The 13,845-nt window shown below is 42.8% G+C and overlaps 1 protein-coding gene across 1 annotated transcript in view; it reads right to left on the minus strand.

Annotated features, from left to right (window-relative positions):
• Positions 1 to 5,638: 5,638 nt before the first annotated feature.
• Positions 5,639 to 13,845, minus strand: part of CSTF3 (cleavage stimulation factor subunit 3) — a 150,735-nt gene continuing 142,528 nt past the window's right edge. Inside the window, exons 16-21 of the mRNA XM_073576339.1 lie at positions 11,638 to 11,707; positions 10,283 to 10,478; positions 9,913 to 10,066; positions 8,730 to 8,824; positions 8,348 to 8,408; positions 5,639 to 7,257 (exon numbers count right to left, since the gene is read on the minus strand). Of these exons, the coding sequence (XP_073432440.1) occupies positions 7,055 to 7,257; positions 8,348 to 8,408; positions 8,730 to 8,824; positions 9,913 to 10,066; positions 10,283 to 10,478; positions 11,638 to 11,707 (779 nt within the window). The 3' untranslated portion in view covers positions 5,639 to 7,054. The remainder of the gene's footprint in view (positions 7,258 to 8,347; positions 8,409 to 8,729; positions 8,825 to 9,912; positions 10,067 to 10,282; positions 10,479 to 11,637; positions 11,708 to 13,845) is intronic.

Below are 13,845 nucleotides of genomic sequence, written 5' to 3' on the forward strand. Positions count from 1 at the left end.
AGAAAAGGTATCTGGTAACTTCACTGGAGACTCAGGGGAAACTAATGTAATATCCCGAGCCCCCGATGAAAAAGCCCCCTGCACAGTGTCAGCGATCAGCTGCTGAGACTGAGCCAGGACTCGTTCTCCAAGGAGTTTCTGAGACATCTGGGTTAGGTGTTTAACCTGCTCAGAAAGAGCGTGCATAGGATCCATCACACACACAGGTGAAAGGAAGCAGAGAAAAAAAATGGTATCGGTCAGTTATAATATCAGGATCCTGACAGCACCGGCGTACAGCCTCCGCTGAGCAGGGACTCACCCGCACTGTAGGGACCCCTGGGGACCAGAATAGCCAGAAAGTATAGGTGCACAGGACCTTAGTGATGAAGTTTAGCAAGCCGGCACGGGACCTACGGACATGTGACTGCAAGGGGGCGGGGCTTAGCGTCCTGCTTTCACAGAAGACAGCAAACTCAGAGTCAGGCAAAACGGAGGTCGTTCACAGTACGGACAGCGAGGTACAGAAGGGGTAAACAGACGGGAGGTCAGACAAAGCCAAAGGTCATACACAAGAGGGCGACGCGGTACCAAGGGGACGAGCAGAGAGAAGTCGGGTCACAAGCAGAGAGTCATACATGAGAGGTAGCGCAGTACAAGAGGGACAGGCAGAACTCGTAACAGGGACAGAACCGAATCAAAACCAAACAAGCAAGCAAGATATCAGGCACAAGCCGAGGGCAGGAGTATAACTGACACCGGACCTACAGTCATGGCCAAAAGTTTAGAGAATGACACAAATATTAATTTTTACAAAGTCTACTGCTTCATTTTTTCTAATGGCAATTTGCATATACTCCAGAATGTTATAAAGAGTGATCAGCTTAACAGCAATTACTTGCAAAGTCAATATTTGCCTAGAAAATTAACTTTATCCCCCAAAACACATTTCAACATCATTGCAGCCCTGCCTTAAAAGGACCAGCTAACATCGTTTCAGTGATTGCTCCATTAACACAGGTGTGGGTGTTGATGAGGACAGTGCTGGAGATCAATCTGTCATGATTAAGTAAGAATGACACCACTGGACACTTTAAAAGGAGGCTGGTGCTTGGCATCATTGTTTCTCTTCTGTTAACCATGGTTATCTCTAAAGAAACACGTGCAGTCATCATTGCACTGCACAAAAATGGCCTAACAGGGAAGAGTATCGCAGCTAGAAAGATTGCACCTCAGTCAACAATCTATTGCATCATCAAGAACTTCAAGGAGAGAGGTTCCCTTGTTGCCAAAAAGGCTCCAGGGCGCCCAAGAAAGACCAGCAAGCGCCAGGACCGTCTCTTAAAAGTGTTTTAGCTGCGGGATCGGGCTACCAGCAGTGCAGAGCTTGCTCAGGAATGGCAGCAGGCAGGTGTGAGTGCATCTGCACGCACTGTGAGGCGGAGACTCTTGGAGCAAGGTCTGGTCTCAAGGAGGGCAGCAAAGAAGCCACTTCTCTCCAGAAAAAACATCATGGACAGACTGATATTCTGCAAGAGGTACAGGGAGTGGACTGCTGAGGACTGGGGTAGTCATTTTCTCTGATGAATCCCCTTTTCGATTGTTTGGGACATCTGGAAAACGGCTTATTCGGAGAAGACCAGGTGAGCGCTACCACCAGTCTTGTCTCATGCCAACTGTCAAGCATCCTGAAACCATTCATGTGTGGGGTTGCTTCTCAGCCAAGGGAATGGGCTCTCTCTCAGTCTTGCCTAAAAACACAGCCATGAATAAAGAATGGTACCAGAATGTCCTCAGAGAGCAACTTCTCCCAACCGTCCAAGAGCAGTTTGGCGATCAACAATGCCTTTTTCAACATGATGGAGCACCTTTCCATAAAGCAAAGGTGATAACTAAATGGCTCAGGGAACAAAACATAGAGATTTTGGGACCATGGCCTGGAAACTCCCCAGATCTTAATCCCATTGAGAACTTGTGGTCAATCATCAAGAGACGGGTGGACAAACAAAAACCTTCAAATTCAGACAAAATAAAAGCATTGATTTTGCAAGAATGGACTGCTATCAGTCAGGATTTGATCCAGAAGTTGATTGAAAGCATGCCAGGGAGAATTGCTGAGGTCCTGAAGAAGGGTCAACACTGCAAATATTGACTTGCTGCATTAACTCATTCTGTCAATATAACCTTTTGTTACTCATAATATGATTGCAATTATATTTTTGTATGTGATAAAAACATCTGACAAACACACATAAAAACCAGAGGGCTGCAGATCATGTGAAAATATAATATTTGTGTCATTCTCTAAACTTTTGGCCATGACTGTAGGTCCAGTGAGCATTAAATAGCCGCCCTCTGCCAGGGAGAGGCGGAATAATTAACCCCCAATCAGACTAGGACGGGCCAAAGCGAAACCCCGCCCTGGATCATGACATATATATTATGTTCTATCTAAATATCTTGATTATTGCATCATAAAAATGATTAAATGTCTGTTGTTCACATTGTACTACAATACATTTTTCACTTAAATATAAGCAATATATTTGGGAGTCGTGGAGTCGGTGTAAGGGAAATTGAGGAGTCGGAGTCGCAGGTTTGGCTTTCCGACTCCACAGCCCTGCATGTAGAGGTTCTTTTCTATTTAAGTGCAAAAAAATTTCCAAAATTTGTTAAAAAGAAAAATTTGCGCCATTTTCTGATACCCGTAGTGTCTCCATTTTTCATGATCTCGGGTTGGGTGAGGGCTTATTTTTTTAGCACCGAGCTGACGTTTTTATTGATACCATTTTGGTGCAGATATGATCTTTTGATCGCCTGTTATTGCATTTTAATGCAATGTTGCGGCAACCAAAAAAATGTAATTCTGGTGTTTTGACTCTTTCTCTTTACGCTGTTTAACGATCGGGTTAATTCTTTTTATATTGACAGATCGGGCGATTTTGAACCCGGCAATACCAAATATGTGTATGTTTGACTTTTGTTTTATTTTGAATGGGTCGATCTGAACTTTTACGGTATTTTTTTAAAAACGATTTTTTCTTTTTAACTTTTGGCATGCTTTAATAGTCTCCATGGGAGACTAGAAGCTGCGATAATCCGATTGACTGTGCTACATACAGGCAATGATCAGATTACCTGTATGTAGCAGAATTGCTCACTTGCTATGTGAGCCTACCACTGGGCAGCGCTTATAGCAATCCGGCAGTGACAACCATAGAGGTTTGCTAGAGACCTCTGGTTGTCATGCTAACCCATCGGTGACCTGCGATCATGTGACGGGGCCACGATGGAAGGGATTTTTAAAATGGCCTTTTCTTAATCCTTTCAAGGCTGTGGTTATCCTGGTTGCTTGTGCACCTTTTTCTTCCACACTTTTTCCTTCCACTCAACCTTCCATTAATATGCTTGAATACAGCACTCTGTGAACAGCCAGCTTCTTTGGCAATGACCTTTTGTGGCTTCCCCTCCTTGTAGAGTGTGTCAATGACTGCCTTCTGGACATCGGTCAAGTCAGCAGTCTTCCCCATGATTGTGGAGCCTACTGAAACAGGCTAAGGGACCTTTTTAAATGCTTAGGAAGCCTTTGCAGGTGTTGTTTGTTAATTATTCTAACTTACTGAGATAATGACTTTTGGATTTTCATTGGCTGTAAGCCATAATCATCAACATTAACAGAAATAAACACTTGAAATAGATCACTCTGTTTGTAAGGACTCTATAAAATAATATATGAGTTTCACTTTTTGTATTGAAGAACTGAAAAAAAAATAACTTTTTGATGATATTCTAATTTTGTGAGAAGCACCTGTATATAAACATACCGTCCTCTTCTCCAATGCCGAACTGCCCGTCTTCTGCACTCTGTGAGACCCATAAGTGGCTTTTACAATATGAGTTTATGGAGTGTCAGAGTGAGGTCGGGTGAGCCGTGAAGTCTGAAGAGCAGTAACGTCACGGAGAAGAGCAGACCGGCGATGGATACTAGAGAGGATGGCACTAGGCGAGTATTGGAACGCACTAAACTACATACACACAGATTAATTTAAAAAAAAAAAACTTCTTAAAAAGGAATGCATCACAATTTTTATTAAAGATTTTTCATTTTGTGACTATCTCTATTTATACCAGTATTAAATAAACTGTTATATATTTTTGTAACTCATCCCCTGAGGGATGCTATTTTTATTTGCAAATATGACAAGGCACAACACTTCCACAAAGCAAACATGGGAGACATAGGCCCTAGGATACTGCTGTCAGAATCCGACTCAATCTCCTATTCTGCAGCCACATCAGGTGTAAGGCCTGTTTCACACTTCCGTTTTTGTGTGTGAGTTAAAATCCGCCAAAATGGCGGAAAGCGGATCCGTTGTTAACTGATGTGAACGGATGCCACCGGACCGTTTTTTTTGACGGATCCGCCGAATGAAGAATTTTAAAGGAACCGCTGGAGAGAGAGAGAGAGAGAGAGAGAGAGAGAGAGAGAGAGAGAGAGAGCGAGAGAAAGAGAATTTTTTTTCTGTCCGCCAGAAATGATTTCAGGGTTAAATTTCCTCCTGACTTTATTCCTCCGGGCATGCGCTGTATAAAAATGCAGATCCTGCAGTACAAAAAACGTTACATGGTCCGTCCAGGCATCTCGGCGGACGCAAAAAAATTGACGGATCCGCAAAAAAACGGATCCAACGGATGGCCATCCGTCAAGATCCACAGGTAATGCAAGTCAATGGGGAAAAAAACGGATCCGCCCAAAAAAATGGCGGATCCGTTTTCTTTGCAAAAACGGCGGATTTTGACTGATGGTCAAAAACGGAAGTGTGAAACAGGCCTAAGGCTGGACTCACACACAACGATTAAAAATTCGGACCGATTTTAACGGTACGAAATCGTACAAAGATTTCTTGTCCAGGGATCCGTCTGTCATCAGAATTTCCGGCGATGAACCGATTTTATTCGCATCTAAGCATCAAATTGACATCCAATGCCAATGCCTGATGCTCTTTCCTGTTGACCTGGAGAAGTCTTGCGATTTAATTGCAAGTCACACGTGTGATGCGTTTTCAATGCGATTTTTAATCGCATCCATAGACTTGCATTGTCAAATCCGATTCGAAAATCGGTGACAATCACAGCATGCTGCGATTGTCTCGGTCCAAGGAACGGATCCGATAAAAAAAACGCATGATGGGAGCAGCACCACTGAATAACATTGGGACGAATGCAATGCTATTTTTAATCGCATTGCATTCGTCCGATTTTATCGCTAGTGTGACTCCGGCCTAATACAGCTTTCAGGAAAAGTGGAAACTGGACAGAATGGAGATGAGCAGGCACAAACAAGCCATTCCAACAACCCATTGCCTTCATCGGATAGTTAGCCTGATCACTTACATAGCATTTTTCGGCATCTGGAGCAGCAGAAGAGAAAAAAAGAAGGTAAAAACTGATAGTGTGAACCAAACCTAATGGATGAGGAGTCTGTGCCACATAGTGATCCCTAAATGAGCAAACAGTAGACTAAAAGCAACTAGATCAAGCGGCATTTATAATTTTATAATTCTAAATGGGAAAAATATAAAACATATATGATCATCTCCACCAAAATAACAAAACAGACATTACACATTCCACTGTATAAGAAAGAAAATCTCACATGTATGTATTAAATATTTATTGTATCAAAAAAAAGAGGACCACATACACAACAGCCAGATCTGTTAACAGTAGATGGAGGGTACCTGAAAAAAATAGTGGATTTTGCACTTTATGCATCTATTTTCAGCTTCAGATTTTCCCTGACGTCATTTGCAGCACAACATAGGCAATACTAGCACTGGACAGATTAGGGTGTGCAAGTTACAGAGGATACAAATGCAGAATAAAGTGTTTTATGATGGCGGTACTTTACTTTCCATCTTACAGTGTTCTTTTAAAATAGCAGCGAACTCATTAAAGGGAATTGGTCACCACATTTGACCTATCTAAACTATTAAAGTGGGCATACAGGTTATAGACTGCTGAAAAAAGTCCTCACTGCGTGTCTCATATCAGATGTGTTTGTTGTTGAGAAATTATCTTTCATCTCTTTATATAAATTACCTCCTCCAGGCTCAGGGAGGATAGTGCATGGAAGATAACTCTGCCTCCAGAGCTTGTTTTATATGATGTGTAATGGTTTCCAGTGTGATGTGTAATGGCCGCTGTCTGCTCTCACTGCAGAGCTGTGTGTGATTATACCTGATCTGCAGCTTCCTTTCCATCTCACAGATTGACAGTTCTGTAATATTGTTGGAATATAGAAGAGCTGAGAGAGAACTAAAAAATGTGTTTGCAAGAAGATAAATATCATTTCCCTGCTCTGTGTTAGTTCCTTGTCTCATACTGGTAACTCACCTTCATGTAAAATAAGCTCTGGAGGCAGAGTCATCTTCTAGGAAGCATCCTCCCCAGAGCCTGAAAGAGGTCATTTACATAAAGTGATAACAGATGATTTCTCGGCAACCAGACATCTGATATGAGGCATACAGGGTGGACTGTTTCAGCAGTCTATAACCTGCATGGCCATATTAATAGTTTACATAGGTCAGATGTGACGACAGATTCCATTTAAAAGAAACAAAACTACAAGGCAAATGGCTGCAGTGCCCTCTGGTGTCCAAGAATGGAAATGCACGGAAATGCAAATAAAAAAAAAAACTACAGTATTTGGTACTGTGCAACTAGTAATCAAGGGATATCAGAGAAAACTGATGACACTGCTGACATTTAAGTGGAAATTAAAAAATTGTCAAAATCAAAGGTTTCCAGTTTTTTCTTTTAAAAACAAATATGGGCCTTTAGTCTTCCAATGGTACATAAAAACATAAATGATGAAAACCAAGGAATATGTACACTACTTGACTCTGTCCTTCCAGAAGAACATGCCATTTACTATTTTCTTTTTGCTTTTTCATGTCCAGCCGTGTTTTTACAGCCACTGATGCAATCGTACTTTCAAGATGCCCATAACAAAATAAGTTTTTATTTAAAGCAGAAGGTTTGAGGCATAAGAATACATTGGTTGATAAAATGTTCACCGAATCCTTTTCTGCTGCCGAGCTCTGTAGATGTCATGGACTGGGGGCACAACGGCTCCCTTTTCTTCGTCATCATCAGAATCTTCATTGGGCCTTTTAACGGCTTTGTTTACTAGTGCGCTTACTTCAACTGGGCCATTGCCTTCCATTAGAAGCTCTGCCTGGCCTCCAGTTATCACTCTTACAGCCTCTTCAACAGCTAGATAGGAAAAAAACGGGGGATCAATGGTCGCTAGTGGTCAAACCTACCACAATGAGAGCTACGCGAACCTCATACAATTGCAGTGAAGCATGAGCCTTTGCTTTATCCCCCTCAAGCAGGCATACATCAATACAAGTGAGGGCAAACTACAGGGTCAGCTGTCTGTCCCACTGCAGATCATGGATGTCGCACTCCCCACAAACAGAAAATAAATGTTCTGGTGAGGAAGGCCTGACATCTGACCGGAGGACACCGCTCCAGCCACATCCCTAATCTTTATGTATTGGTCAACAGCTCATTGTTATCATGTATCCTCGCTGTCCATACAGCAGACAGTGAGTGCTTGTCTCATCAGGGTAAAGACTGCTGGGACAGTTCTGTATAGATCGTTCATGTCTAGATCTACTCCTTATGGCTGCTGCCAGAAAAAACATTTCTACCTGCTGCAATGTAATCTGCCACTCTTCCTTGAACACCATCTATTACACAGATAGACCAGTGATTTCAGTGTCAGTGAAGGCCGAAAGTGTTGACACCTTGAAATTGTTTCAGAAATTGAACTATTTCTACCAGACAACTATTGCAATTACACATATTTTTTTATACATGTTTATTTCCTTTCTGTGTATTGGAACAACACAAAAAAAAAAAAACTGAAAAAAGGCAAATTAGACATAATTTCACACAAAACTGCCCAAAATAAGCCACACAAAACGTGTGTAATTGCAAGAATTGTCTGGGAGAAATACTTCATTTTCTGGGACAATTTCAAGGGCGTTAACACTTTCGATCATGACTGTATGTCATGCTTCATCTCTACATCATCACAGCCTTGTAAGTAACATGGCAGCCAGTTCATCCTCTTATATCAGAAGAACAGATCAGGAAGGATCAATACGAAACCATTATTCTAGCTTCTGTTAAAAAGGTCGTATCACAAGAAAACCCCTTTCCAGAACTTCTGCAGGGATCATGTGAACTTCCGTGGAGCAGCTGAAATCATACAAGCCAGCCATCTAGCACTCAAATGGTGGTTGTTTCACCGAACATATGTTATAACTTCCAGGACATAAACATATCTACTTACTGTCTGGTATCTTACAACGGCGAAATATTTCCATAAGTTCATCAACTTGCACAAATGGACCCTGTCAGGATAAACATAATGTGAACTGTGCTTAGTATTCCCCAGGTGGAAAAAGAAGTAAATCCTAGGTCAGTGATGGTGTGGTCTCTGCAGTCAGAGATCACTAATAAACAGGTTGCAAGGAATGTTCACGACAGAACAGGATACGGACTCAGGACACTAGATCAACACGTGACTTTATTCTTGTGTCAAGAGCAACAGAATTACAATATGTATCTTTATCACAAAGTAGATTATGGTTGGGGAGGACATTCATCATGGGTTTCATGTAAGCGGATCCTGATGAGTGTACAGGGGAAAAATAAAGTGAATATTCACATACCTGGTAGCACAATGGTGGAGGGAGCAGCTTCATTAATAGCACAGCGGCAGGAGGCACTGGGAACACCCCACCAGGTACTGGGTGAAGTCCAGGAGCTAGAAAATAACACAATACTTGTCTGTCACATGGGATTTTTCACACCATTAGTAGATGGCAATCCTTACATTTCATGCTTCTGAAGGGTTTCCCTATCTCCAGGCAGAATGAGATCAGGTGTAATGCACCACTGCAGCGGTTTTGATTTTTATTACAGTGCTGCATAGTGCCACTGATGTAAATGCTCTGACCCTAGTAATACACTTACCAGCCACAGTCTTTAACGTTTCCCAGTGCTGCTACGCGCCGCCATCTTGTCACCACAGCTTCTGACTGACTGGATGTCAGAGGTGATGGTCACAAGCTCTCAGTGTAAGTCCATCAGAGTCTCGTTGTAGCCTTGTTCTGGGTCTCATAGACTTACATTGAGCTGTGATTTCTACATTACCCAGCAGACACTGGAGCGATCCGGAAGGTCATAAACTGATTTTGACCGACCAGAGAGGCGCCGATAACAGGAAGAAGACAGTGCCTGGTAAGTAAGGGAACTTGGATTAGTGGCACCACTCTAGTGATAAAATAGTAAAAATGCGGGAGTGGTGCTTTAATGCGGACAATGATTGCTTTCACATTCTGGTTTTTGATGCAGTTTTTGAAAAAAAAGAGTAGTCTTTATCTTTTATTTACAGGTGTTTTCCCGTTATGATCAATTCATTGTTTTGAAACCTGCATAAAATAACTTAAAAATGGAAACTTAAAACACACTCAGTCAGCACAGACTGACTGCACAAACCAAGCACAGGTGCTCAGTACACCCTTGGCATGGGAGAGCAGTAGAGTCCATCGCCCCACCGACTTGTTTTACATTTATCTGTGACCGCTTCCTGTAAAGCCAAAGCTGTCAATCAAGGAAGAGAAGGGCGAAGATGAATGCAAGACAAAAAAAAGTAGGAGGGAATGTGCACTCAACTGCATGGCTTGTTTGAACAGTCATTTTATGACAGACTCCCTATTACCCCTTCAAGCAAATGGACGCAATTGTACGTCTAGATAGCAGGCTATTTCCTCATGAACTGTGATGAATGGTTAGAGAGGATTACACACATGACATATACTTTCTGTGAGAAAATATTGGAAAATGACTTACGGGCAAGGTGCCTAGGCTGGAAAGGGATCATTTGGCTGGTATCGGGTTTAGGGTACTCAGGCTTTCTGTCAGCTTCATCCTTAAGAGATGGAGCTATAGAAGGAGCCACCACAGGGTCTGGGATCATAGATGCTAATTTAGCACGAGAAACATCCTGAAAAAAAAATGTATTCGTTTAATATTGAATTTAAACGGTAAATGAGCAATACAAAAAAATAAGCTAGAAGGCAGAACTGTACGAAGAGGACACTGGATAAGAAGAAGAGGTGAGGAAAGAGAACAGACAAGAAGAGGAGAGCAACAAAGGAACTGAGTTTACAAAAAAAGGATAGCTTGAGTAGGAAGAATCTATGGAGCCTGTCAGACATACTTTATAACCTAAAGCTTTAAGTTCACTTGTGGAGCAGGGGTAGAGGTCCATGAACTTGTAACGGTCCACCAGTAGAGCTGTCTCTTTACCCTCATACTCTTCTTTAAAGGCAGTGTATCTTCGCTTCTCCACTTTCAGAATACTTGCCAAATCACCAATGTTACTTTCAAATGCTAGGAATCTGGCCCAGATTTCACTATGGAATACAAGAAAGACGTGTACAGATACAAAGAATCTGTGTCAAACACTACATAGGGAGACACATTGAGGTATAACAGAATATCATGTGCATCAAGTCCTAACTACTTGTATGTCCTAGGCAGGTATGTCCATAGTATATCCTAGGCAGGTTGTTTCCATAATATATGCTAAGTAGATTATGTCCATAGATTGTCCCAGGCATGTGTGCACATAGTATGTTCTAGGCAGGTTGTGTCCATAGTATGTCCTAGGCACGTGTGTACATAGGATGTCCTAGGCAGGTAAGTCTATAGTATGTCCTAGGCAGGTTGTGTCCATAGTGTGACCTAGGCAGACGTGCACATAGTATGACCTAGGGATGTGTGTACATAGTATGTCCTAGGCAGGCAAGTCCATAGTATGTACTAGGCGTATGTATACATATTATGATCTAGGCATGTGTGTACATAGTATGTCCTAGGCTTGTTTGTACATACTACGTAAACACATGTCTAGGCCATACTATGGACATAACCTTCCTAGGACATACTATGTACCCACATGCCTAGGTCATACTATGGACATAAGCTGCCTAGGACATACTATGGACACACACATGGCTAGGTCATACTATGTCTCAGGCAGGCATACACATGCCAACTTCAAGAACAATGTGTCACTATTGGATAATGATTCTATGGGCAGGAGACATAGGTCAGGAAGGCCTGAACATTTACTGGAGGCATGATACTGGAAGGTGCAATAAAATTATTCCCTTATTGCCAAGGATTATAGACGTATTGACTTAATTACTACTGGGCACAATGGAGATATGATGTAAACTGTTGTAAAGTCAAATGTGGCAAGAACACTTCTAAACTGTGTCCACAATGATCCATGGAATTAGAACATAAACAGGGATTTACTCCATCAAACTTTAGTGAAGAAGAAAAATGAACTTAATGAGTCACATAAGGCCTGACCTTTCAATCAATCTTATAGGGTAAATAAATGTGAGCAGAGCTGCAGATGTGAAGACTGCATCAGCGATCGTTGGGGGAAGTACAATATGATCACAATTTATAACATACTGCTATATGTCAAAATTATTTTCAGGCATTACTCTTTTAGCAATATTCCAATAGCTCACATAAATCAGTGTCAAGCATACTCACCCTGACTTCTCTGGGGGCAAACTACCTGACGTTAAAACTCGTTCAAATAATACTCTAGTGTTGTTGTCCTCTGTAAGTGCAAAATAAAAGAGAAATTAAATACCATGTATTTATATAAACTAATTCTATAATATGAAAATGGACACAGGGTTGGAGCAGGCTGCCTTTGTGCTTATTCATGTATTGCCGTGAATTAAAAAATAACATTTTTAAGGGTGTACTTTTTGTGGCATTTTAGCCCTCTGGTTACAAAAAACGGTAATTAGACCTACCGGTAATTGTGTTTCCAGGAATCCATCCTGACAGCACATTGGAGGATGTCCTTCTCATCCGCAGTGGGACAGGAAACCACGAGAGATCAAAAGGATCCTCCCCCTACCATCCCTCAGTGATCTCACAAAGTAACACATCTGGATGGATGCAAACATAGTCTTTATTTACACCAACATTCTTCATACACATGTTACATCACAGTTGTATGGAAAGTATTATCGGGGGGGGATCTAACAGTGCTGTCAGGATGGATTCCTGGAAACACAATTACTGGTAAGTCTAATTACCGTTTTCCAGGTCACCACCTGACAGCACATTGGAGTAGTACCAAAGTATATTGGTCCTAGGGTGGGACTACTGCATGGAGTACGTTTCTCCCAAAAGTAAGCTGTGTGGATGCTATGTCTAGTTTATAGTGCTTGGAGAAAGTACTAAGACTGGTCCAAGACACTGCCCTGCAGATCTGTTCTGCCGAGGCTCCCCCCCTTTCTGCCCATGAAGCGGCCATGGCCCTGGTTGAGTGGGCTCTAAGGTTCCCTGGGGAATCTGACCCTGTGATCTGTATGCTGTGCTAATAGTGGATCTAATCCACCTTGCTATTGTTGATTTTGATGCTTTCTTCCCCTTGTTGGGGCCTCTGTATTGCACAAAGAGGTTGCTATCCTGCCACCAGGGTCTGGTTGCATCCAGATACCTGAGTACAGTTTCCCTTACGTCCAAATTATGGTAGGTTCTTTCCCTGCTATTCTAGGGAGACTGGAAAAAGGAAGGGAGTACTACTTCCTGGTTCATGTTAGAGCTCGAGATAACTTTGGGCAGGAATGCCGGGTCGAGTCTTAGGACTAAACGGTCACTAAACACCTGTAAATAGGGGTCTTGGGTTGATAAGGCCTGCAGTTCTCCTAACCTTTTGACCGAGGTGACTGCCACTAGAAAGGCTGTTTTGAGAGATAGATTACCGATATTTATCTCTGCCCCTAGCTGATATGGCTGTTTGCATAGTGTATTGAGGACTAGGTTAAGGTCCCAGGGTGGTATGCTCTTTCTAATTAGGGGTTTTAGCCTTTTCACCGCCCTCGAGAACCGTGCTACCCATGGGTGTGATGATAGAGCTGTGTAGTAGAACACGCTCAAGGCTGCTATCTGCACTCTCAGCGTGCTGGGCCTAAGGCCTTTTCTGAACCCTTCCTGCAAGAAATCAAGTATCTTCGAGATGTTGGGCTGGTCAGTTCCGACTGTCGCCTCTCCACAAAAGCTGCAGAACTTTTTCCAGATTTTGTTATATATCGCCACGGTCACGGGTTTCCTGCTGGCTTGTAAGGTGGAAATAACTTTGTCCGATAGACCTCTTGCTCTTAGGACCTGCCGTTCAGGATCCAGGCTGACAACTGGAAAGCCTCTGGTCTTTGATGTAGGACCGGGCCCTGATGGAGGAGGTTTACTCTTCTTGGCAGGAGAATGGGTTCCTCGTCCGCTAGTTTCCTGAGTAGGGGAAACCAACTTCTTCTTGGCCAGTAGGGAACCACCAGTATGACCCTGGCTTTGTCCTCGCAGATCTTTCTGAGGACCCGTGACACGAGGGCTAGGGGCGGGAAGGCGTACAACAGACCCCTGCTCCAGGATTGTGATAGAGCATCTATTCCTGCTGGATCTCCCAGGGGGTTCAGGGAGTAGAAGGTCCTGAGCTTTGTATTCCATTTGTCCGCGAACAGGTCTATTGTCGGTTGTCCCCAACGATCGCACAGGCTGCTGAACACTTCGTCGTTGAGCTCCCAGCCTGTCGCAGTTATCCTTTTCCTGCTGAGGAAGTCTGCGATCTGGTTCCGGGAGCCCTCCAAATGCACAGCCGAGATTGAGAGGACCTCCTTTTCTGCCCATCTGAAAATCTGATCCGCTAAGCCCTGAAGTGCTGGGTGTCTTGGTCCGCCCTGGTGA

This window comes from Dendrobates tinctorius, unplaced genomic scaffold (genome assembly GCF_039654945.1).
Source record: "Dendrobates tinctorius isolate UK_male_01 unplaced genomic scaffold, ASM3965494v1 ptg000048l, whole genome shotgun sequence".
NCBI classification, from domain to species: domain Eukaryota; kingdom Metazoa; phylum Chordata; class Amphibia; order Anura; family Dendrobatidae; genus Dendrobates; species Dendrobates tinctorius.